We start from the raw sequence: 21,841 nt of genomic DNA on the forward strand, positions 1-21,841 counted from the left end.
AAAAAGATCTCAGGGGTGTAGACATCAGATTGGCAGTGGTGATTAGTTTTCCTGGGAGAGACCTCGGCCCAGAGAAAGACAAAGGGACACATTTTAAATGAGGAGAATATTGGCATTTTGTATAATTAAAAGTTAATAAAAGTAGGGTGGGCCCAGGGCGTAGGCTTGTCGTTCTAATACTTTGGGAGGCCGATCACCTGAGATCAGGAGTTCGAGACCAGCCTGGCCAACATGGCGAAACCCCATCTTTACTAAAAATACAAAAATTAGCTGGGTGTGGTGGTGCATGCTTGTAATCCCAATTACTTGGGCGGCTGAGGTCACAGAATCATTTGAACCTGGGAGGTGGAGGTTGCAGTGAGCCAAGATCTCGCCATTGCACTCCAGCCTGGGAGACAGAGCAAGGCTCCATCTCAAAAAAAAAAAAAAAAAAATTAATAAAAATAAAAGTAACCTATGGTTATTATTGGAAAAGACAGTTAATACTGGGACATTGTAATTTAAAAATCACCTGTTATTCCCCGTCTCCCTTCCCTGACCCCAGTAATGACTCCAAGCATTTTGGCATTAATTCTTCTGGGTGATTTTCTACAGATGGATAGAAAGATGGAGACAGGGAGTTATCTTGTTTTTTTAACCAAAATTGGGTCAGGCCATATAAACCATTCAGAAATGTCAGTTTTTTTCTTTTGTGAGTCAGGTGTGTGTGCTGATTTTTGCCAGTGTGAAGATTTCATCCGCTCATAAGCAGGCTAGCTTTTTCCATGAGTAGATCCCGTGCACCTGCCCCAGCTGATGTGTGTTTTCTGTTCTCAATTTGCTGTCCGCTCTCTGGGCTGAAGCCTTGCTCTTTGGAACAGTGTTTCTCAGCCAGGGTGTGGTAAATGAGAAGCTTCTCGGGTTTTTCCCTGGACTACACCCAAACCCTTGACACCTGCTTCCCATTCCCCGTGAGAAACCATCACTCCACGTTTGGGAATGGAGGAAGAATTGAAAATTCTTATTTCACTTGTTGAGACAGGGTCTCGCTGTGTTGCCCAGGCTGGTCTGGAACTCCTAGCCTCAAGCAGTTTCCCACTTCCCCACTTTGGCCTCCCAAAGTGCCGTGGTTACAGGTGAGAGCCACTGTGCCCCGCCAGAATCCTCATTTTAGAGCAACTCTTTAAAACCTCATCATGTCCTGGAATCACCCGGCAGTTTTTTGTGATTGTGGTGGTTGTTTTTGTTTTTACCAATACAGATGGACTCCTGGCTCTGCCCCTCTCCTCTCTTATTAGAAGTTGGCAGTGGTGATAGGAGTTTTTGAAAGGGGTTCCCTGGAAGATTCTGGGAACACCTCAGTTAAGAGCCACTCCTGACCAGCCTGACCAACATGGAGAAACCCCGTCTCTACTAAAAATACAAAATTAGCCAGGCATGGTGGCACATGCCTGTAATCTCAGCTACCTGGGAGGCTGACGCAGGAGAATCGCTTGAACCTGGGAGGCAGAGGTTGTGGTGAGCTGAGATCACACCATTGTACTCCAGCCTGGGCAACAAGAGCGAAACTCCGTCTCAAAAAAAAAAAAAAAAAGAAGTCACTCCTTTGGAGCGTGCATCTGAAAACAGCCGGCCAGAGCATGTGGAACTTGCTTTCTGTGGTGCACAGGGCCACCCAGCCAGGCCAGAAATGTCCCCTGAGAACCAGCTGCAAGTTGTGTGTGTCGGCAGCTTGGGGTGGAAGCAGCCAGGTGTAAGGGAACATGTTTCAGACCGCTCCGACTCCCTCGGTGAACCTGGGCAGGTCCGTTCACCCTCTGGGCCTCTGGGAGCAGAGACTTGTTGCCTGACTGAGGGCTGGGCTGAGGATCTGACCACACTGGAGGCAGGTACTGGGGCCGTGACAGAGCGCAGTATGTGGGTAAGGGATTGTTAGTTTCAGAGCATTGGGAGACATAGCACCTTCTACTAGGTTGCAAAGATCCACCATCTTTCTTTCAGTGTCCTTTTGCTCCCTCTTGATAGTAATAAACACTGAACATTTTTTTTTTTTTTTTTAGAGGCAGGGTCTTGCTATGTTGCCCAGGCTGGTCTCAAACTCCTGGGCTCAAGTGATCCTCCTGCCTCAGCCTCCCGAGTAGCTGGGACTATAGGCACGTGCCACCGTACCCTAGTACTCCAATGGACACCTGTTGGACATTTATGTGTGCCAGGCACTGATAAGTATGTTCACATATATTAGCACTCTTAGAATTCTCCAGCATTCCTGGGAGTAGGTGGTATCATGCATCCCCATTGTACAGATTTGAAAATTAAAGTTCAGAGGTCAAGTGGCTCAGGTTACACTTGCTGGTGATACTGAAAGGATTCAGATCCAGGTTTCTTCTGGCACCCAAATACAGGCTCTTAACAACTGTTCCATCTCAATTACAGAGCTCTGAAATATCTGGGTTCTCAGCAGTGTCATGACTTGCTGGTTTGAGTATATCATTCATCTATTCAACGTGTATTACCCAGCACTTAACCCTTGCCCCAGGTTTCCTGACACATACACACCCAATCCCATCTCCCGGTCCCTTGAGAATTTGGCCCAACGCTCAGGGAGGGATTTGTAAAGGGAAGCTGGCCAGACAGGTTCTGCCTCCTCGGTGTCTCAGAGGGACGCGGCCCAGGTTCCTGCACATCCCCCGCCTGCCTTACCCACCCCTTCTGCCCAGGGAGTGCCTCACATTTACAGGTTCTGTTCCTGATGATTCTCTTTTGGAGGAGGGAAGTATTTTGGGGGCTAACTTAGTACTCCTTTGATTTTGGTTTTATACAATGGAAGGTGAAACCTAGGACCTTGTGTGATTGAGACAACATTCTGTGTGTGTGTGTTTTAAGACTACCTTTTTTTTTTTGAGACAGGGTCTCACTCTGTCATGCAGGTAGGAGTGCAGTGGTGTGAGCACAGCTCACTGTTGCCTCAACCTCCCGGGCTCAAGCGATCCTCCTACCTCATCCTTCCGAGTAGCTGGGACCACAGGTGTGCGCCACCATGCCTGGCTAGTGTTTGTACTTTTTGTAGAGTTAGAGTTTTGCCATGTTGCCCAGGCTGGTCTCAAACTCCTGGGCTCAAGTCATTGGCCCACCTCAGCCTCCCAAAGTAGCTGGGATTACCGGCATGAGCCACTGCACCCGGCCTTAACACTACTGTTAATTAAGCACTTACTACCTGCCAGGTGCCGTGCCAAAAAGTTTACATCCCTTATTTAACTTTACCTTCGTGACAACCCTGTGAAGAGGCGCTGTTGTTATCCCTGTTTTACCAAGGTGGGAAACAGTTCAGGCAGCTTCAGTCACATGGCCAGTAAATGGCACAGTTGGGACTCAAACCCAGGTCTGCCTAAAGCCAATAAATAGACTTGGGTGTGGTGTTCAGACAATAAATTCATGTCCACCCATGCTCCGATCGCAGTGACGAGTTGATTTTCTGTATTCTGTTTATAAAGCACCTGAGGCCCTCTCACCCACTTGTGTTTGCTTGTTTGCCTGTGGGACAGAGCAAGGTGATGTCACAGCGCCCACCCCAGAGCAAGTGGAGAAGCTGAAGGAGGTTGCGGGCTTGCCTGACGACTGTGCCGTCACCGAGCGCCTGGCTGTGCTGGCCTTTCTTTACTTATACCTGTCCATCTTCCGGAAGCAGAGGTGTGTGCGTGGTCTGGGGAAGGAGTCCAGATGCCGCCTCCTGTGGGGAAGCAGGAAGGGTTTCTGTCGTTGCTGCTGGAGAGTGCACATACTCCTTCTAGAGCGGCCACCATTTTCTGTCCTCACCTTGCCAGACGTAGTATAATGACATGCCTTTTTTTTTTGAGACAGGGTCTCTCTGTCGCCCAGGCTGGCGTGCAGTGGTATGATCTCAGCTGACTCCAGCCTCGACCTCCCAGGCTCAAGTGATCCTTCCACCTCAGCCTCCCAAGTAGCTGGGAGTACGGGTGTACACCACCACACCTGGCTAATTTTTAAATTTTTGTAGAGATGGAGTCTCACTATGTTGCCCAGGCTGGTCTCAAACTCCTGGGCTCATGTGATCCAACTGCCTTGGTCTCTGAAAGTGCTGGGATCACAGGCATGAGCCACCACACCTGGCCCCAGCCTCTTTGTTGTTGTGTTTTTTTTTTTTTTTTTTGTCCAGAACCCAACGGGTAACCTCCAGGGACAGCCCTTCCCTTGAGCAGCAGATTCGGGTTTAGGGGCCAGGCTCTGTGCCGAGGACACATTTGGAAATGGCCTGATACTTACTGTCTGAGGCAGAATTTCAGCTTGAGAGAGGCGTGTCCCCTTAAGTGGGTGAGGGACATTTCAGAATCTTCCAATCTGGGTGGGGTGAGTGTGTGGAATTTGAAGACACACATTCAGTATTGCAATTTTTATATTTGGGAAATGGGAGAAGTACTTTGCGGAAATTACCAAACATGAACTTTGACAGTTCTCACTGGGAGGAAATACACGTAAGACGTAGCGATTCAGAACTTTTGATCAAAAGCAGACTGTGTGACACATGGTTGGGGAACACTGTCTGGCAGGAGAGGCCCCCGGTGAACACACAGTCCTAGCATGCTGTGACGAGGCAGTGGTGTGGAGGGCACGCAGGGGGTCCTACAAGGGGAGCCAGGAGTGGTCTTTGTAGGTAGCTAGGGAAAGTGTCACAGTGGAAGCGACATGTGGTAAGGCCTTGAAAGATGGGCGGGGATTTCTCTGGGGGATAAGGAGGTATAAGGCTATTGCAGGCTGAGGGGCCAGGCTGTGCTCAGAGCAGGACCACAGAAAAGCCCAGCATGTGGGCGTGGGAAGGAGGAGGGAGAAAGGGGCTGACGGCTTGCCAGGTGTTTCTGGGAAGGGCCCTAGTTGGATGACCCAGGGATTAAACCTGGTACCTGTTTTCTAGTTGTCTGATTCACCATGAGTTCCTGATGTTCAGTAGGGCCACATTTGGGGTCAAGAAGTGTCTCCCAGTTGAGAAAAGTGGACCGGATGCTTGGAGTCAGGCCTGGGCCTGGCCCCCGGTTCAGTGCTGGCACCCTCCGCCCTGCAGGAGAGTCACGTTTTGTGCCTGGTGTGTTTCAGGACCCTGCCGAGCCTGGATGTGGTAGTGTGGTCGGAGCTGCCCCCCGGGGCGGGCTTGGGCTCCAGCGCCGCCTACTCGGTGTGTCTGGCAGCGGCCTTCCTGACCATGTGTGAGGAGATCCCAAACCCGCTGAAGGATGGGGAGCACATCAACAGGTACCCGTGGTTCTAGCCTCGCCAGTGTCCCTCCCGAGCGCAGGACAGGGGGAGCGGGGCTTCTCTGGCTCAGACCTTACCACCTCCCTGTGACGTGAGAGGTGTCATAGTAGCCATTTTACAGATGAGGAAGCTGAGGCCTGAGAGGCCAAATCGCTCGCCCAGGGCCCCACAGCTAGTGCTGGCAGAGCGGGATGTGAACTCAGAGTCCGAGCTTTTCCTCCTGCTCTCCACCACCTCTGCTCACCCCCGTCTTGGCTCTGTTGGGTTCAAGCGTCCATGGTATGGTAGAAAGAGCTGGGGTCCAGAGCTGGAGGGTGGCGGGTTAGGTGAACCCCACTTCTGTACTGACTCACCCTAGGACAGTGGCCTGGAAACCCCCAGAGCCTTCGTGCCCTCCTCTGTGTGGTGATGGCAGTGCCCTACGGGTGATTGCTCAGTTTTCCCACACGGCTATGAAAGAAGCTACAGTGAGCTGAGAGCTCCATATGGGGGGTGTGTCCATGAGACCAGGGCGCCACTCCTCCTACAGGGCGTGTCACCTCTCTGCGTTCCTGCTGGTGGGGAATCACGTGACTCAGGCCTGTCAAGACAGGCTTGACCGCAGAATCTCTCATTAGGAGAATGCCCCTCGGGAAACCATCCGGGGCACAGAGGTGGTGCAGTCTGTCCTGGGACAGGAGCTGTGGATGGGGCCCCCAAATACAGAGCTCTGCCTCCTCCTAGGCTGGGTTTTTTATTTTGTTTTCTGAGCTTGGTTTTTTTTGAGATGGAGTCTTGCTCTGTCACCCAGGCTGCAGTGCAGTGGTGTGATCTCAGCTCACTGCAACCTCTGCCTTCCAGGTTCAAGTGATTCTCCGCTGGCCAACAGACTGGCCTTGCCTTTCAAAAGGCAGAGGGTGACTGTGCGTGCGTGCGTGCGTGCGTGCGTGTGTGTGTGTGTGTTTATGCTGTTTCTAACCATTCTCCACCTTCCCCTGAAGGCCAGTCACTGCTTCTCAGAACCCTTGCGGAGAGCAGACCCCCCACCCCACCCCACCCCACCCCACCCCACCCACCATGTGTTTCTGAGTCAGAAAGGACTGGAGCCCAGTCTCCTTTGAAGATTCTAATCTGAGCCCCCTAAAAAACAAACTGTGCCCTAAAAAACAAACACATTTGTTGAGGGGGCCAGGCCTTGGGCTAGGTCAGCTGCCTGAGTTACCTTCCCCCACCTCCATTGCTTGCTTCTTTCCCAGGCATGCTGCCACCTGTCAGTCCCTGGAAAGGGCCAGCCAGCTCTGGTGTGGTTCCACAGCTGCACAGGCTGGCCGCTGTATCTGGAACGCACCCTCCCACACCTTGTCTACCTGGCTCCCCTTGTCCTTCAAGCCCCCCTCCCCTAATTCAGCCCGCAGCACTCTTACAGAAACACCTGCCTTGTAGTCACATATTTCAGTGTCATGTATTTGTTTGTATTTGAATATTGATTGCTTACTGACCTTCACTTTCTCCATTAGACTCTAAGCTCCAAGAAGTCAGGGACCTTGTCTGTTTTGCGTCCTATTGGGAGCTTAGTCACAGGCACCTAGTAGGTGCTTAATAAATACTGAATAAGTGAGTGTATCTTGTTGGTGCCATTAAGTTAGTAGCTAAGAGCTTGGGCTCCAGGTCAGCAGATGTGGTTCTGATATAGCAGTGAGTAGCACTGTGATCTCCAGGATGCTGTTTTACCCATCCAAGCCTCAGTTTCCACTTCTGTAAGAAACAGGATAATAATTGTACCTTCCCTGTAGGGTACAATTGGGAGGATTATGGACCATTTCTCAACTGTCCATTTGAAAAAGCATTTAGCACAATGTTTGGCACATGTTAATTAGTGGTATGTTCACTGATGTTAACTCATTTTTTTTTTTTTTTTTTTGAGATGGAGTTTCACTCATGTTACCCAGGCTGGAGTGCAATGGCGCGATCTCGGCTCACCGCAACCTCCGCCTCCTGGGTTCAGGCAATTCTCCTGCCTCAGCCTTCTGAGTAGCTGGGATTACAGGCACACACCACCATGCCCAGCTGATTTTTTGTATTTTTAGTAGAGACGGGGTTTCACCATGTTGACCAGGATGGTCTCGATCTCTTGACCTCATGATCCACCCGCCTCGGCCTCCCAAAGTGCTGGGATTACAGGCGTGAGCCACAGCCTCACAGCTACCATGTGAGTTGCAAGTCCATACAAATCCTATTTGACAGATGAGGAAAGAGACTCAGCAGGTAATTGACTTGCTCAGGGCTCCACAGCAAGTAAGTGATTGAATCAGGCACTGTGACCCCAGACGCCCTGTTTTGGGGTGAGCACATCCTGTCTCCTGGTCATTATACAAAGCACTTGTGTGTTTTTTCCATCTCAGTATCCTCAGTGAGACAGACACTATTAGCCCTGTTTGTTCTTTTTTTTGAGATGAAGTCTCTGTAGCCCAGGCTGGAGTGCAGTGGCACAATCTCAGCTCACTGCAACCTCTGCCTCCTGGGTCCTGGTTCAAGCAATTCTCCTACTTCAGCCTCCCAAGTAGCTGGGATTACAGGCACAAGCCACCATGCCCAGCTAATTTTTGTATTTTTACTAGAGACGGGGTTTCACCATGTTGGCCAGTCTGGTCTTGAACTCCTGACCTCGTGATCTGCCTGCCTTGGCCTCCCAAAGTGCTGGGATTACAGGTGTGAGCCACGGCGCCTGGCATATTATCTCTGTTTTATGGATGAGAAAACTGAGGGTCTGAGGTGAAGAGGTTGCTCACAGATTCCCAGTGAGTCAGTGGTGGGATGGGCTTCAAAACAGGTTCACTGGCCGGGCACAGTGGTGCCACGCCTATAATCTCATCATTTTGGGAGGCTGAGATGGGCAGATCGCTTCAGGTCAGGAGTTCGAGACCAGCCTGGCCAACATAGTGAAACCCCGTCTCTACTAAAAATACAAAAATTAGCCAGTCGTGGTGGTGGGTGCCTGTAATCCCAGCTACTTGGGAGGCTGAGGCAGGAGAATCGCTTGAACCCGGGAGGTGGAGGTTGCAGTGAGCTGAGATTGCACCACTGCACTCCAGCCTGGGTGACAGAGCAAGATTCCATCTCAAAAAAAAAGAAAAAGGAAAAACAAAACCATGCTCACTGCTTACTCCATAGCTCTGCCACTGAGCCATGTCATTCTCAGAGGTCACAGAAACACCTTTAGCTTCTGCTGTTTCACAAGGAAGGAATCTGCAGAAAGGAAGCAAAAGCAGAGAGAAAAGAATGGGGAAGTGGGGCTGGTCATTTTGCCGTGTCCCATACTCGTGTTTTGGGTCTGTTCACTTAAACTGTGAGCCCACACCTGGTCTGTGGAAGGCTGCGAGGCCGTGTGCTTGGGAGAGATCCAGACGTGGCTGGGATCAGCCTGGCTCCCCCAGGGGTGTCTGGGGCTCCTGGGGTTCGAATTCATAATGATGGTGCTTTGGATCTATTTTCAGGGCCCTGGGAAACAGTCACACCTCTGCCCGCTCTTCTTAAAGGCAGGCTTGCTTCAGGCGTGGGCGCTTATGCAGAGGTCTGTTATAGTGGCAGTTCCCACCCACTGCTTGTGGACACCTTGCCATCATTAGACACATGCAGCTAGCCTCTGAGGAGGGTGGGGTTCCCATGATCCAGGGAGGAGAGTGAGGCTCAGAGAGGTTAGATAATGGGCCCAGAGTCACTCAGCTAGTAAGAGGCAAAGAAGGGGCCAGGCACAGTGACTCGCGCCTGTAATCCCAGCACTTTGGGAGGCCGAGGCAGGCCGATCATGAGGTCAGGAGTTCAAGACCAGCCTGTCCAATATGGTGAAACCCCCTCTCTACTGAAAAATACAAAAATTAGCTGGGCGTGGTGGTGCACACCTGTAATCCCAGCTACTGGGGAGGCTGAGGCAGGAGAATCGCTTGAACCTGGAAGGCGGAGGTTGCAGTGAGTTGAGATCGCACCACTGTACTCCCGCCTGGGCAACAGAGTGAGACTCCATATCAAAAAAAAAAGAGGCAAAGTAGGACCACGAGAGTCCAAAGCCCGGGCTCTTTCAACTGCGCCTGGTGGGCTTCAGAGGGAAGGGCAGGTTTAGCATGCTCCGTAGCTAGAGAGGTTCAGCGTAGACTTGTTCTTTCTGCACTCAAGGGCACACGCTCCTATGCCCCTTGGCCTCCCCTAGCACGGCCTTCAGCCCCTGCCCTCGGCTGCCCCCGGTGGCCCTCCCCAGCCCCACTCCTCACTGCCACAGTAAAGACGAACATCTGTGTCTTCAGGTGGACCAAGGAGGATTTGGAGCTCATTAACAAGTGGGCCTTCCAGGGGGAGAGAGTGATTCACGGGAACCCCTCCGGAGTGGACAATGCTGTCAGCACCTGGGGTAGGCGCTGCCTTCAGTTTATTTTATTTTTGTTATTTTAAAAATTCTTATTACAATGGTAGGTGCCCAGGTGTCTATGCTGGTTTGGTAGGAAAAAAATCAATGGATTCCGGGAAAATAACATTTTTCTATTTTGGGGGGAATGGAGAGAAATCTTGGGGCCCTGCCTCATACCCCATGAATCAGAATCTCTGGGGTTGGGACTGAGGCCTGGGAAGCCGCAGCTTCCGCAAGCTCCCCAAGGGCGTTGCGGGTTCAGGCTGCAGAGCCACTGCTGTGGAGTTTGCAGACCACACAGGTGGCCTCCCAGATGCCGAGTCCTGGGCCCTGCCTTCACCATGTGGCCTGTCGGGGGATGCTGGGCAGCCTGTAGGGAGGGGACCCAGGAACCCAAGGCCTGGTGAGAGCTTCCTGGTGGGGCTTCGGGGGCCTTTTGCCCTCCTGCACCTTCTGTAATTGAAGCTGGGCTGACTCATTACTTAGCTTCTTTCCTGTAGGGGGCAAAACAAACCCAACCCAAAGTTCAACCCAATGTGTTAGCTTTTCCCACGGCTCTGACCCACTGGTTTTTCTCTTTAGGAGGAGCCCTCCGATACCAACAAGGGAAGATTTCATCCTTAAAGAGGTAACTTGGGGGTGGAGCCACACATTCAGCGGTGGCGGCATCCATGTGTCCAGGGTGCAGAGCTCTGCACATTTGGGAAGTACTGTAGGAGGCAGGTGTTCCTGGCTGTCTGTCCCCTGATGTGGCCCTCATAGCCCACAGCTGCAAGGAAGCAGGGGGCGGTGGGGAAGACCTGGCAGTTGGTCTTCCTTCTCCCCTTCAGCTCTTAAACTGCAGAGAGATAAGAAAGGGAAAGTCATGCAAGGCTGAGCGCGTGGACCCTCAGCTGCTCATTCCTTCATTCTTGTATTTGCTTAGTGAACAAGAACCCATTGCTTCTTGTGTTCCTGATGCTGCTGCCCTGGGCGTAGGATTGGAAAGATAAGGCATGGGTACTGTTTCTAAGGGCTCTCAGTCTGCTTGGGGAGTGGGGACAGATACATACAACAGCACCACAGGCAACATGAGTCACCATGATGGAGGCACGCAGGGCAGAGGCAGGACAGAAGCCCGAGGGAGGCTTGGGAGGGGCTCAGGGCAGAAGTGACATTTGGAGACTCTCAGCCTGTTTTATGTTTCTGTCCCTCGAACTGGAGTCATTGGAATCACAAACGTGCATGTGAGATTTCAGCATCCTCTGTTTCCACACACGGTAGAATTGTTGGGTGTCAGGAATGAAACATGTGGCAGAGGGGAGCCAGGTCCTTTTTGGCTGTTCCCTAAGCCCTCTATCAAGTTGTGGGGTGGTGTTTGTCCCAGGGCACTTTGCTACCTCCATGGGCCTTTTCATATCTGTACGGGTCCTGGGGCTCTCTCTTCTTTACCCAGGGCAGTCTTCATGGATGAGTGGCAAGTCCTAGCCCGCAGCCCCCGCTAGCTGGACCACTCCATTAGTGGCTCAATACCCTGGCCTGTCACTGTGCCACACCTGGGCCCCTGGCTAGACCTCCGGGATCTTCCAGCCCAGCCACACCTCCCTTTCCAAGGCTGTACGTCAGGGTTGTCAGCATTGGCACTATGGCTGTTTGGGGTTGGGTCATTCTTTGTGGTGGGGCCACCCTGTGCATTGTAGCCATCCCCAGCCCCTACCTACCAGATGCCAGTAGCACCCTCAGTGCAACAATCAGAAATGTCTTCAGGCATTGCTCAGTGTCCCCTGCACGGCAAAATCACCCTTGCCACCAACCTCCGCACACCACAGAAGCCAGTAGGAACGTAAAAGAGCTTCCTCGGGCTGCTCCAGCAGTTGTCGCCAGGAGATCCTGGAGGCCCAAGGGCCCAGGTGGAAGCTGGTCTGCCAGCTTCCCCAGATCCACCAGAGCCGGATTGTGTGGAGGATTCTCAGATGGCTGGGCCCCGGCCTGTCCTCGGGAGCCCATGGTCTGTTGGGGAAGGCGGTCGCTCTAATCGTCAGAGAAGAGGTGACAGTGATGGGCATCCTAGATCCCACTGTGAGCCTGGGGAATCATTCATGGAAGTGGTGGCATTTCATTCCTTCAGTGTCTCCTGAGAGCCACTCATGGCTAAAGCACTGGACTCGGCCTTGGAGCTAGAAAACTGATGGAGACGTGGCCGGACACAGTGCACAGTCTACTGGGGGCATCAGGAGAGGAATGAGGAGGCTTTCCAAGTGGGGCAGGCAGGGAACGGCTGGGCGTTGCTGCTGTGCTGGGTGGAGGCACTGGGTCTGCAGGCCTAGGTTTGAGTCCAGCTCTCCTGCCAGCTGGCGCCCTCAGGTGACTCACTTCTCCCAGACCTCCATCTCCTCGTCTGTGTAAGGGGATCCTGAAGACAAAAGCAGAAGCGGCGCTCTGAAGTGCTTAGCTCTTTGCTGGCTGAGTTCATCCATCCTTTCCACAAGTATCGTTGAGCACCTACTGTGTGCTGAGCACCAGAGCCTCCGCAGGGAGCAAAACAAAGCCCCGCCTCCATGGAACTCATACTTTGATGGGAGGGGGCAAAAAAGCAGTTGCTCTGTGAGAACATGGCAGGTAATCTTGGGCACCTTTAGGAAACAAGCAGCATCAGAGGCTAGAAAGGGAAGTAGGGGGCCAGTTAGATGGGGGATGGGGGGCTGCTGCTGAAGGAACATTGCACAGAAAACTGAATGAGTCACGCCGCTGTGGGGTGGGGCTGGTCCCTAGCGGAGGAAGCGAGGCGCAGAGGTCCTGAGGCAGGAGCATGCGGCCTGGCATACCATGCAGCCGCTGGGAGGTCAGGGTGGCTGAGCAGAGTGAACACCCTCGGGAGGGAGGAGAGGAGAAGAGGCTGGGGCAGTGGCCAAGCCCAGATCACTCAGGCGCTTCCCCGGCTTCCCCGAGTGGTGCCCACTGGATGGCATATGAGCCCGGGGCCGGCGGGGCTGGTGGCAGGCCTGTCTGCAGAGGACTTGTCTAAGAAAGATGAAGATAGGGCACCCAAACTCTTCCCGCCCGGCTGGTTGGGGACATGGAGCAAACCAACCTTTGCTGCCTGCTGTGAGGTACCACGGGAGCAGATGGCGGCTTCTCGGAGGAGCTGGGGGCCGGGCTCCACGTTAATCCCATGGATGGCTTAAGGAGCTTCCCCGCCCCTAACCATGCGTGGTGCCTCTCTAAAGAAAAAATGCATTGTTTGTGAAGTGGATCAAGATGCGGCCTCCCAGAACACTGCCCTTTTGAGGAATGGCTTGTCTTGGAAGGGAAGAGAAAAGCCAAATAGAATGTTCATCTTTTATAAAGTTAAAAAAAAAAAAGCCAGCCTCCAAGGCTGAGAATCGATATTAATTTCATGGGCTTATGGGCAGTGAGATAAAGCAGGCTTCTGGCAGCCCTTTCCAGCCCTGTTGGATTTTACAGTCTTGAACTGTGAAGAGAGCGAATAAAGGTGTCAGGGGCTCTGCCTGTCTCCAGCTGTCTCGGGCCAGAGGAATCCAAATCCCCTGCCCTCCATCCTGGCCTGCAGCCCTCTGAAAGGCAGGGTGGATGGCAAGAAATGTTGGCTTGAGCCCTCAAAGACGGCTCACTACAAGGACAATTGGGATTGTGGCTTTAGGAGGGATTTACACAGCTTCTTGGGGGCAGATGAGGACAATGGGGTCACGCTGGAGAATAAGCTTGCTGTGGCTGCCTGGGACACGTCTGTGTGCCAGGGGGCAGCCGAGGGGATGACTGACTCTCGGTAACGACACCTGTTTTAGACCAGGGCCACTGGTCTGGGTACCATCGAGGTACTGCAAGAATGGGCTCAGCGTGCTGGGGACCGTCCTCTGTAACCTCGCCCTCCCCTGCATTTACTGAGCCCGTGCATGGCACTGCCCACACCAGCCAGCCTGGGCATCTTCCCTCTGTGTGATCCATTTCAGGGCCTGTTGCCTGGACTCCAGCTTGGTGGGGGGACCCACACAAGTGAACGCTGGCGCCTCCTTGCACTCACAGCCACTTTGAATTTCTCACTGGATGACTGCTGGGTTTCACCACCTCCGGGAGCACACAGGCCGCTCCGCCTGCCAGAAATCCTCACCCTGCTAGCTCTTACCCTGGTAGTTTCTTACTCTTCCTCAGTTCTCAGTGTCTACATCATGCCAGGAAAACCTTTCCGGACCTTCTCCCATCTCCCCTCCCTCGACCTGGTCCCAAGACCCAGCTGTGCCTAGCGCGTTGCAGGTCGCAGTTTAAGTTGAATGAATAAATGAGTGAAAAGCCAAGGGAGAACGGCTACCCGCCTGGGAGCTGGGTTGGAGGTGCAGCTGCGGCTAGCAGTGGAAGCCCCATCCAATGTCACCTCCTGTGCCTCCCTTATTCCTCCGTATCAGCGTGGGGCGCCTTCCCGGACTGCTCCCAGTCCTGACCCAGCTCCTGCGTCTTGAGTTCAGTGTGGCCCTGTCTGCTCTTCACCCTGCAGGCCGCCGGCTCTCCAGATCCTGTTGACCAACACCAAAGTCCCTCGCAGTACCAAGGCCCTCGTGGCTGGCGTCAGAAACAGGCTGCTCAAGGTGACTCCTGTTCCCTTCCTGGGCAGGTTTTGGGAAGGCCAGGACACAATTACATTTGGATTTTCGAGGTCTCCCTCTGGCTGCTGGGTTATGGGGGCGTGGTGGGCGGTGGTGGCCCTTGGGGAGGTGGTTTTGGCAGAACAGAAGGTATTGCCCTTGTTCATAGCCTGGCCAGGAGGCAGGACGGGGACTCTGAAAACGACAGTGGTCTGGCTCATTAGGCACCCTGACTTTGCAGCTGGGAAGGCAAAAAAGCCAGGCCCAGAAGGAGGGACGGTTTCCTCAGAGGATGGGTGAGGGCTCTGGGAACACCTCCACCCACTGCAGGGGCAGCTGCGCCACATCTGCCTGCCCCCAGCCTCACCAGCCCTTCTTTTCTTCTCCAGTTCCCAGAGATCGTGGCCCCACTCCTGACCTCGATAGATGCCATCTCCCTGGAGTGTGAGCGCGTGCTGGGAGAGATGGGGGAGGCCCCAGCCCTGGAGCAGTACCTCGTGCTGGAAGTAAGAGCCTGTCCGCAGGAACCGGGGTTGCTCAGTCCGCCACTGTCCAAGGCAGTGGCTCTGCAATCTGGCAGTGCTCAGAACCCCCCGGGAACCAGCACACAGGCCTCTGGCCTGTGCTCTCAGAAGCCCCCGGCCTAGGCCCAGGGCTCTGTGGGCCACACAGGTGTATCTTATTTTTAGGCGTCTTCCCAGATGATTTTGAGTAATTGGGAGAGTACAGGGAAGGAGGTCAGGGCCTGGCTCGTGCTAAGTACAGTGGACCGGCTTTGGGGTCATGTGTAGGGAGCGCCGGCCCACCTAGATGGATGGGGATGTGGCCGACACAGCGCTCTGCTGGTGCAGGGGCGACTTCCTCCTTGCTCTCTCTCCTGCCGTTGCCAACTACATGGGTGCATTCAACACCTACTTACCAACTGCCTGCTTCGGGTCAGACGGGTCCTAACTTTTTTTCATGATCGTAACCCCGTCTACCACCATTTGCATAATTCTAGCGTAGAGGTTATGACGTTGTACTTGGAGTGTGATCAGGCCTGTGTGTGAATCCCAGCTCCACTTCTGCTGGCCGTGTGGCCTCGCTGGAGTGTCTTAAGAACACTCAGATTAGACAGGCGCAGCGGACGTGTAGCATTAGCACTTTGGGAGGCCAAGGCAGGTGGATTGCTTGAGCCTAGAAGTTTGAGACCAGGCTGGGCAACATGGTGAAACGTTGTCTCTACAAAAAATACAAAAGTTAGCCAGACGTAGTGGTGCGTGCCAGTAGTCTGAGCTACTCGAGAGGCTGAGGCAGGAGGATCACTTGAGCCCGGGAGGTCAATCTGTAGCCTGGGTGACAGAGTAAGACCTTGTCTCACAAAAAAAAAGGCAGCTTGGAGTCTCATGGGTGACACATAAGCACAATGTCTGGTATGCCATGAGCTCAGGGAACCCAAGGGCCCAGCCTCCTCCTGGACACGGTCCATCTGGCCTGGTGTATATGGACTGACATTAGCCATCTGGCTGCCTTGCAGAGTAGAGGATCGGGCGGCCCCTAGCTGCCGTAGTCGGCTCTGCAGCAGCCGTCAGTGAAGGGACAGGAGGGGACCCCCTTGAGAGGGGTGTGTGGTCTCCGTGTCACCACAGTCCCTGCCTCTGTAGTCATTGCCTGGTGCCTCCCAGTCCCTTTGTGGGCATTCAAGTCTGTAGCCCCTGTGCTGAGTGGAAGCTGTCACTAAACCAAGCCTTTTACAAATGAGTTTTTCACTTGATCCTTACAACCACCTCCCTGTGAAGTAGGTGTCTTATCCCTGTTTTACAGATGTAAAAACTGAGGCCTGAAGAGGGACTTCCCCCAAGGTTATCCAGCTAGTGAGTGGCCGAACCAGGGCTCCAGCCGATGGACTGGTCTGTCACTTTACTCAACAGATCTGTCATGAGCACCTACTATGTGCCAGGGCAGAGCCGCCGCCGAATCCCTGTGTTTCTGCCCTCATTCCTTCCATCTTTGTCTTCCTGGCTCTCCATTCCTTCCATGTAGAAAGGAGGGAACGCAGTCCCCGTGAGTGGGAAATTAATAATGATAGAACACTGCCTAAAATACACCCTGTCGAGCCCCTGGAGAACGCCAGCGAACAGCACGTTGATTATACATTGTGTGTATTTTCAGTGTGGCAGCCGCTGAAATGTGCAGCGCTGCTCCTGGACAGCTTTGCACTCAAACCAGCGAACTGTTCTCCCATGTCACAGCCTGTCATCTGATCCTTGACAGATTTTGGATCAGAATGTGACAGGTGTCTGGAACCTGCCTCGGCAGCGTGACACCTGGCGCTCAGGCGCAGAAAGCGGCCCCCAGAAGTCTTCTCTCACATCCAGCCCGTTGGGCTGGTGAAAAGCACCCGGGGCTGCCACTGAGCCATCATGCCTGTCTGCTCATTTGTCAAAAGCGACGGGCTTGGCAGGGGGTGTGGTTTGAGGCAGGCTCGTGGGGAGGGCCACCCCAACCCTGCCTGACCAGCTGTCCCCACGCATCTGCAGAGATGCCTCAGTGATTGGCAACTCCTGGTGTCCAGGCAATCCAGGTGCCCCAAAGCAGAGCTTCACACAGAAGTGTGGGATGCCAGGGATGCTCTCAGAGGCAGGGTGGGCAGAGCTTCATGTTAGGCAGACCCGGCTTCCAGTGCCAGCTTGGTACCTTACTAGCTCAGTGATCCTAGGCAAGTCACTACTTCTCTGAGCCTCTGTTATCCCCTTTGTAAAGTGGGGATGAGGGTAACAGACCTGCGAAAAGGTAACAGACCTGTGAAAATACTAACAGCACATACCTCTAATAGCCAGGCATTGAACAGAAAACTCACCTTGTTTCATCCTCAGGGCAAGGAAGCAGATACTATTTTTTTTTTCCTTTTTTTTGAGACAGAGTCATCTTGCTCTGTTGCCCAGGCTGGAGTGCAGTGGCGCGATCTCAGCTCATCGCATCCTCCACCTCCCAGGTTCAAATGATTCTCGTGTCTCAGCCTCCTTAGTAGCTGGGATTACGAGTGCGTGCCAGCATACCTGGCTAATTTTTGTATGTTTAGTAGAGATAGTGTTTTGCCATGTTGGCCAGGCTGATCTTGAACTTCTGACCTCAAGTGATCCACCTGCCTTGGCCTCCCAAAGTGCTGGGATTACAGGCGTGAGCCACCACACCCTGCTGAGGCAGATACTCCTATGACCCCAATTTATGAGCAGGAGACAGACCCAGCGCAGAAGACCTCATCCAAGGACACACGACCAAGAAGGGGCAGAGCCGAAACTTGAACACAGGTCTCCTTAACTCCAAACCCTGTGGTTTTTACTTCCTGATGGCTGGAACCATCCTTAGAGCCCCAGCACGTTGTGGGCGTTTGGTAAATGGAATCTAGATACTCGGTGCCTGGGTGGTAGAAGCTGTGAGTTTTATTTTTTCATCCACATGCATCTTGTTGGATTCTTGCAGAGCAGGAAGTTTATCCTGCATTATTGAAGAAACCCACACAAACCGCTGTTTGCCCACTTACAGACTTGCTGGAGTTACAGCTAGTTCTTACTCTGAAACCAGACCCCGAGGCAGCTGTAGGGAGGCATATGGAGACATTTTCTCTTGAAAATGACAGAAATCCATTTCAACCAGGCTTTTGCAGAAAAGGAATACATTGGCTGAGAAGCCAATATTGACCGAGAAGACCAGAGGTAAATGGCTTCAGGTATAGTTTGATCCAGGGGCTGAAATAATGTGGTCGGGAATCTGTCCATCTTCTACGTAACATCTGACCATGAGGCAAGACAGATCATCCTGGCGGCTTGTATCTGAAGTTAATGATTTTAGCAGCTGTAGTGGAAAGGGGCAGAGGAAACCCTGGGAGGGCCATGATTGGCCCAGCATGGCCCACATGCCCATCCCTGATCAGTCACCAGTGCCAGAGGCTTCTGTGACCAGCCCCAGGATATGTGCTCACCACTATGGTGAAGGTTATGCTCAGCTCTACCCAAGCTCCATGAGAAATGCTGCAGGGGAGGATTCTTTTACAAGTGGAGAGGGCCAGCGTACCTGCTAGGCAAAGCCATTAGTTGTCCCCAGCCAACAACTGTCAGATGGACGAGGCAGGCACAGGGGTGGGCATGGTACCTCGGCCTCAGGCAGGCCAAGTGGGAACAGATGGAACCTTCTCCCCTAGGAGCTCATTGACATGAACCAGCACCATCTGAATGCCCTCGGCGTGGGCCACGTCTCTCTGGACCAGCTCTGCCAGGTGACCAGGGCCCACGGACTGCACAGCAAGCTGACTGGTGCAGGTGGCGGTGGCTGTGGCATCACACTCCTCAAGCCAGGTATACCTGGGGCTGGGTGGGCCAGGCTGCCAGCCTGGGCTCGTAAAAGGGGTCCACCTGGAGAATTCCCTTGAAAGGAAAAAGAGGCCTGGAAACATGTCAGCTCTGCTGCGTGGCCTTAGCAAGTTAATTAACCTCTCTGTGTCTTCGTTTCCTCCTTGGTAAAATAAGGATGAGAGTCTCTAGCTTGCAAGTTCATTGCCCAGATTCAAGGACGAAAGTGTACCTAGAGAGCCTGGTGCAGGGCTGGGCTGTGGCCGGGGCTCTTGTCATCAGGGTTGTCCCCACAAGCTTGGGGAGTAACCAGGGCATTGGCACTCTCCATGTCTGCCTCACCCTGCCCCACTTGCACCCCTTGACATGGTCAGGATGAGGTTGATCTTGTTACAGAACAAAGGGGTTTCCTTCCCATTCATCTGGGAAAGAGCAAGACCGAGTAATGGGCTTGGCTTAGGAAGCCACCTGTGCAGGGGGCCTGGCAAGGGGCTTCCACTGGTGTCTAACCACCTGACACCTACCGCTGTCCTCAGGCTCATTCCTGGCCTACAGTAGGCACTAAACGTTCCCACCTGCCTCTGTTTCCCTCCGTGTTCCTTGTCCCTTACTGCTCTTTTTCTTTCCCTTCCCATCTTTATCTCCTCTCTGTTCTTCATCCCTCCTTTCCTCTCTGCTTTGCACTGAGCCCCCTTGGCCTCCAGCCATCCCCTCCCCCCAGTGGTGGCTAAAGGCCTCAGGAGGTGGCCACATCCTCACTCCAGCAGACCCCTACTGTTGGTTCCTAGTTCAGCGCCCATGACGATGGTGGGACTTGACATTTCTGGAGTGTGCCTGCTGTACCAGGTGTTGTGCCAGGCACTTTACGTGCATTATTTCCTGTAAGCCTCCCTGGGGTCTGCAGGGGTTGGCATTAGCCGCATTCCCAGATGAGGAGACTGAGACTGACAGAGGGGATGTCACTCATCTGAGGTCACACGACCAGCACAAGGCAAGGCCAAGTCCTTGTGCCTTTACAGCCCATGTTTTTAAGTCTTGCTCCCCAAACCCCTGGGGCGTGCGAGGCTGGGCATTTCAGTGCACGGAGGGGCTGCAGGTAGTCTCTGGGCCTCATGGGCCTGTTGGCTCAGGTGGGGTCACAGCCAGGAAGGCACAGCAGGAAGACCCGGGCATTTGCCTTGATTACGACGAGCCAAGGGAGCAGAGTTGTCAAGGGTGACCTGCTTTCCCTCCCCACAGGGCTGGAGCAGCCAGAGGTGGAGGCCACGAAGCAGGCCCTGACCAACTGTGGCTTTGACTGCTGGGAAACCAGCATCGGTGCCCCCGGTGTCTCCGTCCACTCAGCCACCTCTCTGGACAGCCGAGTCCGGCAGGCCCTGGATGGCCTCTGAGAGGAGCCGCAACATTGCAGCCCCACCCAGAGGCCCCTTTCTGGAGTATTCTGGGGGCTGCAGCTCGCCCCTGTACGGCCAGCAGGCACCCAGCTCCTGACACTGCCGGAGGGGCCCCAGCCGCTCGCGATGCCTTTCCTGCGGAGCTCTGCAGGCCATCGGTGGGACCTAGGGAGGCATGGTCTGTGCTCTGCATCATCTGGAGCCAGCCAAGCAGGGGCCCAGGAGGATCCTCTGAGGCTCCAGACCTGAGACGAGAGGGCTGCTTCCCCAGGCTCCCACAGTCCCATCTGCCTCGGGCCCGCGCCTTGGCCTGCGATCTTGCTGGCCGCCTGGGTCAGGTGCTCCGATGCTCTGATGCTGGGGCCGGGTTCCGAAAGCAATGAAGCCAGTGCCTTCTCTCTCCCTCAGCAGGAACTGCCCCGTCTCTCAGGGCCAGGTCCCTCCCTTCTCCAGGAAGCCTTCCCTTACCTCTTGTCCCTCCCTCCCAGAGCACCTGCTGTGTGGCTGGCTCATTCAGCACTTGGTGTGGCCTTCCCTTCTACCTGGCGGGGCGGGGCGGGGCAGGGCTCCCCCAGGGGCTGTCCAGGAGGCAGCAGCCTGGTTAAATAAGGCAGGGTCAATGTGCAGTTTCTTCCAATCTGTACCTGAGAGGTTTGCAAAAAAGATGGCAAAGGGAAAATAAAAAGATTTTGTGTCAACCACAGACTGGGAGGCTCCAGGCCACCAGCACCCTCCTCCTCTGTCCCTGTCCCCTCTCCAGCTGTTTCCTTCATGGAGCTCTTCAGCAATGGAGGGAAATAAGGGTTTGGGGTCACTTTGTTGTGTGTCTTGGGGATGAGGTGGCTTTTCCCAGGTGGCCCTTGCTGGACAGGGACCTGGACACGTCTGCCAGGACGAGGCTCTCAGTCCATCGGCACAACGCCAGGCTGCTTCTCAGAGGGAGAAGCTGAGCTTCCTAGCTCCAGAATCACAAGCACCCACAAGTGCACAGACCTGTGTAAGGCAGGAAAGCAGAACTCGCCTCGCTCCTGGGCACGCCTTCCTTTCTGAAATTAACTGGCCAGGTAGAGAAAACAGACTCACGTGTGCATAGCCCGGGTGCCTGACACTCCCTTCCCCCAACCCCCACCGGCCCTATTTGAACTTTATATTGCAGTCAGCTTGGTGCTTTCCAAAATGATAGCATCCATCAGGAAACCCTTGTAGTTGGCGCCTTGCCAGCCAGACTCTTTGGGAGCCACGGATCTGCAAAGAGGCCGAGTGGGAAGACGTGGAAAGGTGGAGGTCGCCGCAGGGATTTCAGGATGTGGTTAAAGCGACTCGGTGCGCGTCTGCCCTTGGCCACTAGGGGGCAGCTGGCGCCCTTCCCTGCTGTTGTCTTCCTGGGGAGGGTAATGAGCAGGGGCGGAGCTCCACCCGGACGCCAGGCTTGGGCCGTGCCTGGGGTCACCGCTGGGAACGTGAGAGTGAAGGGAGGGCGCCTGCCCCAGCTTAACTTGAAGAAATGGCCCCAGCATCATTGATGGCTGTTCCCTGCCCCTTCCCCTGAAAACGCAACGCTTAAAGCAGTAGTGTTAATACTGAGCGCGCACCGTGTGCTAGGCGTGCCCATGCATCACCCCTTCTCATCTCTGCCCCGTCTCACGGTCACTGCTAGTCTCATCCCCGTTTTACAGACCAGGAAACCAAAGCTCAGAGAGATCGAGCCACTTCTCCAAGGCCACACAGCTCTTCAGCATCTGAGGCCAGTTCAAACTGACTGCAGAGCCTGCTCTCAGCCCCAGCATGTGTCTGCTGGGCGGGGTCTGCATGCGGCCTCACCACGATTTTTCAGCCTTCTGTGCTCAGGCTCGTTTTTCTGGATTCGGTTGTACTTCCCCCGGGGTGGGTCCCGTTCCCGCATGTGTTGACTGAGCATCC

General features: G+C 54.0%; 1 protein-coding gene across 1 annotated transcript in view; it reads left to right on the forward strand.

The window, feature by feature from the left end:
* MVK (mevalonate kinase) overlaps nucleotides 1-20,619 on the forward strand; it is a 23,712-nt gene extending 3,093 nt beyond the window's left edge. Inside the window, exons 3-12 of the mRNA XM_017541663.2 lie at nucleotides 271-272; nucleotides 1,784-1,868; nucleotides 3,471-3,666; nucleotides 5,086-5,241; nucleotides 9,522-9,625; nucleotides 10,205-10,250; nucleotides 14,112-14,202; nucleotides 14,589-14,705; nucleotides 18,380-18,533; nucleotides 19,767-20,619. Coding sequence (XP_017397152.2) covers nucleotides 271-272; nucleotides 1,784-1,868; nucleotides 3,471-3,666; nucleotides 5,086-5,241; nucleotides 9,522-9,625; nucleotides 10,205-10,250; nucleotides 14,112-14,202; nucleotides 14,589-14,705; nucleotides 18,380-18,533; nucleotides 19,767-19,918 — 1,103 coding nt within the window. The 3' untranslated portion in view covers nucleotides 19,919-20,619. The remainder of the gene's footprint in view (nucleotides 1-270; nucleotides 273-1,783; nucleotides 1,869-3,470; nucleotides 3,667-5,085; nucleotides 5,242-9,521; nucleotides 9,626-10,204; nucleotides 10,251-14,111; nucleotides 14,203-14,588; nucleotides 14,706-18,379; nucleotides 18,534-19,766) is intronic.
* Nucleotides 20,620-21,841: the final 1,222 nt, after the last annotated feature.

Source organism: Cebus imitator, unplaced genomic scaffold, assembly GCF_001604975.1.
Source record: "Cebus imitator isolate Cc_AM_T3 unplaced genomic scaffold, Cebus_imitator-1.0 Scaffold8, whole genome shotgun sequence".
NCBI classification, from domain to species: Eukaryota; Metazoa; Chordata; class Mammalia; order Primates; family Cebidae; genus Cebus; species Cebus imitator.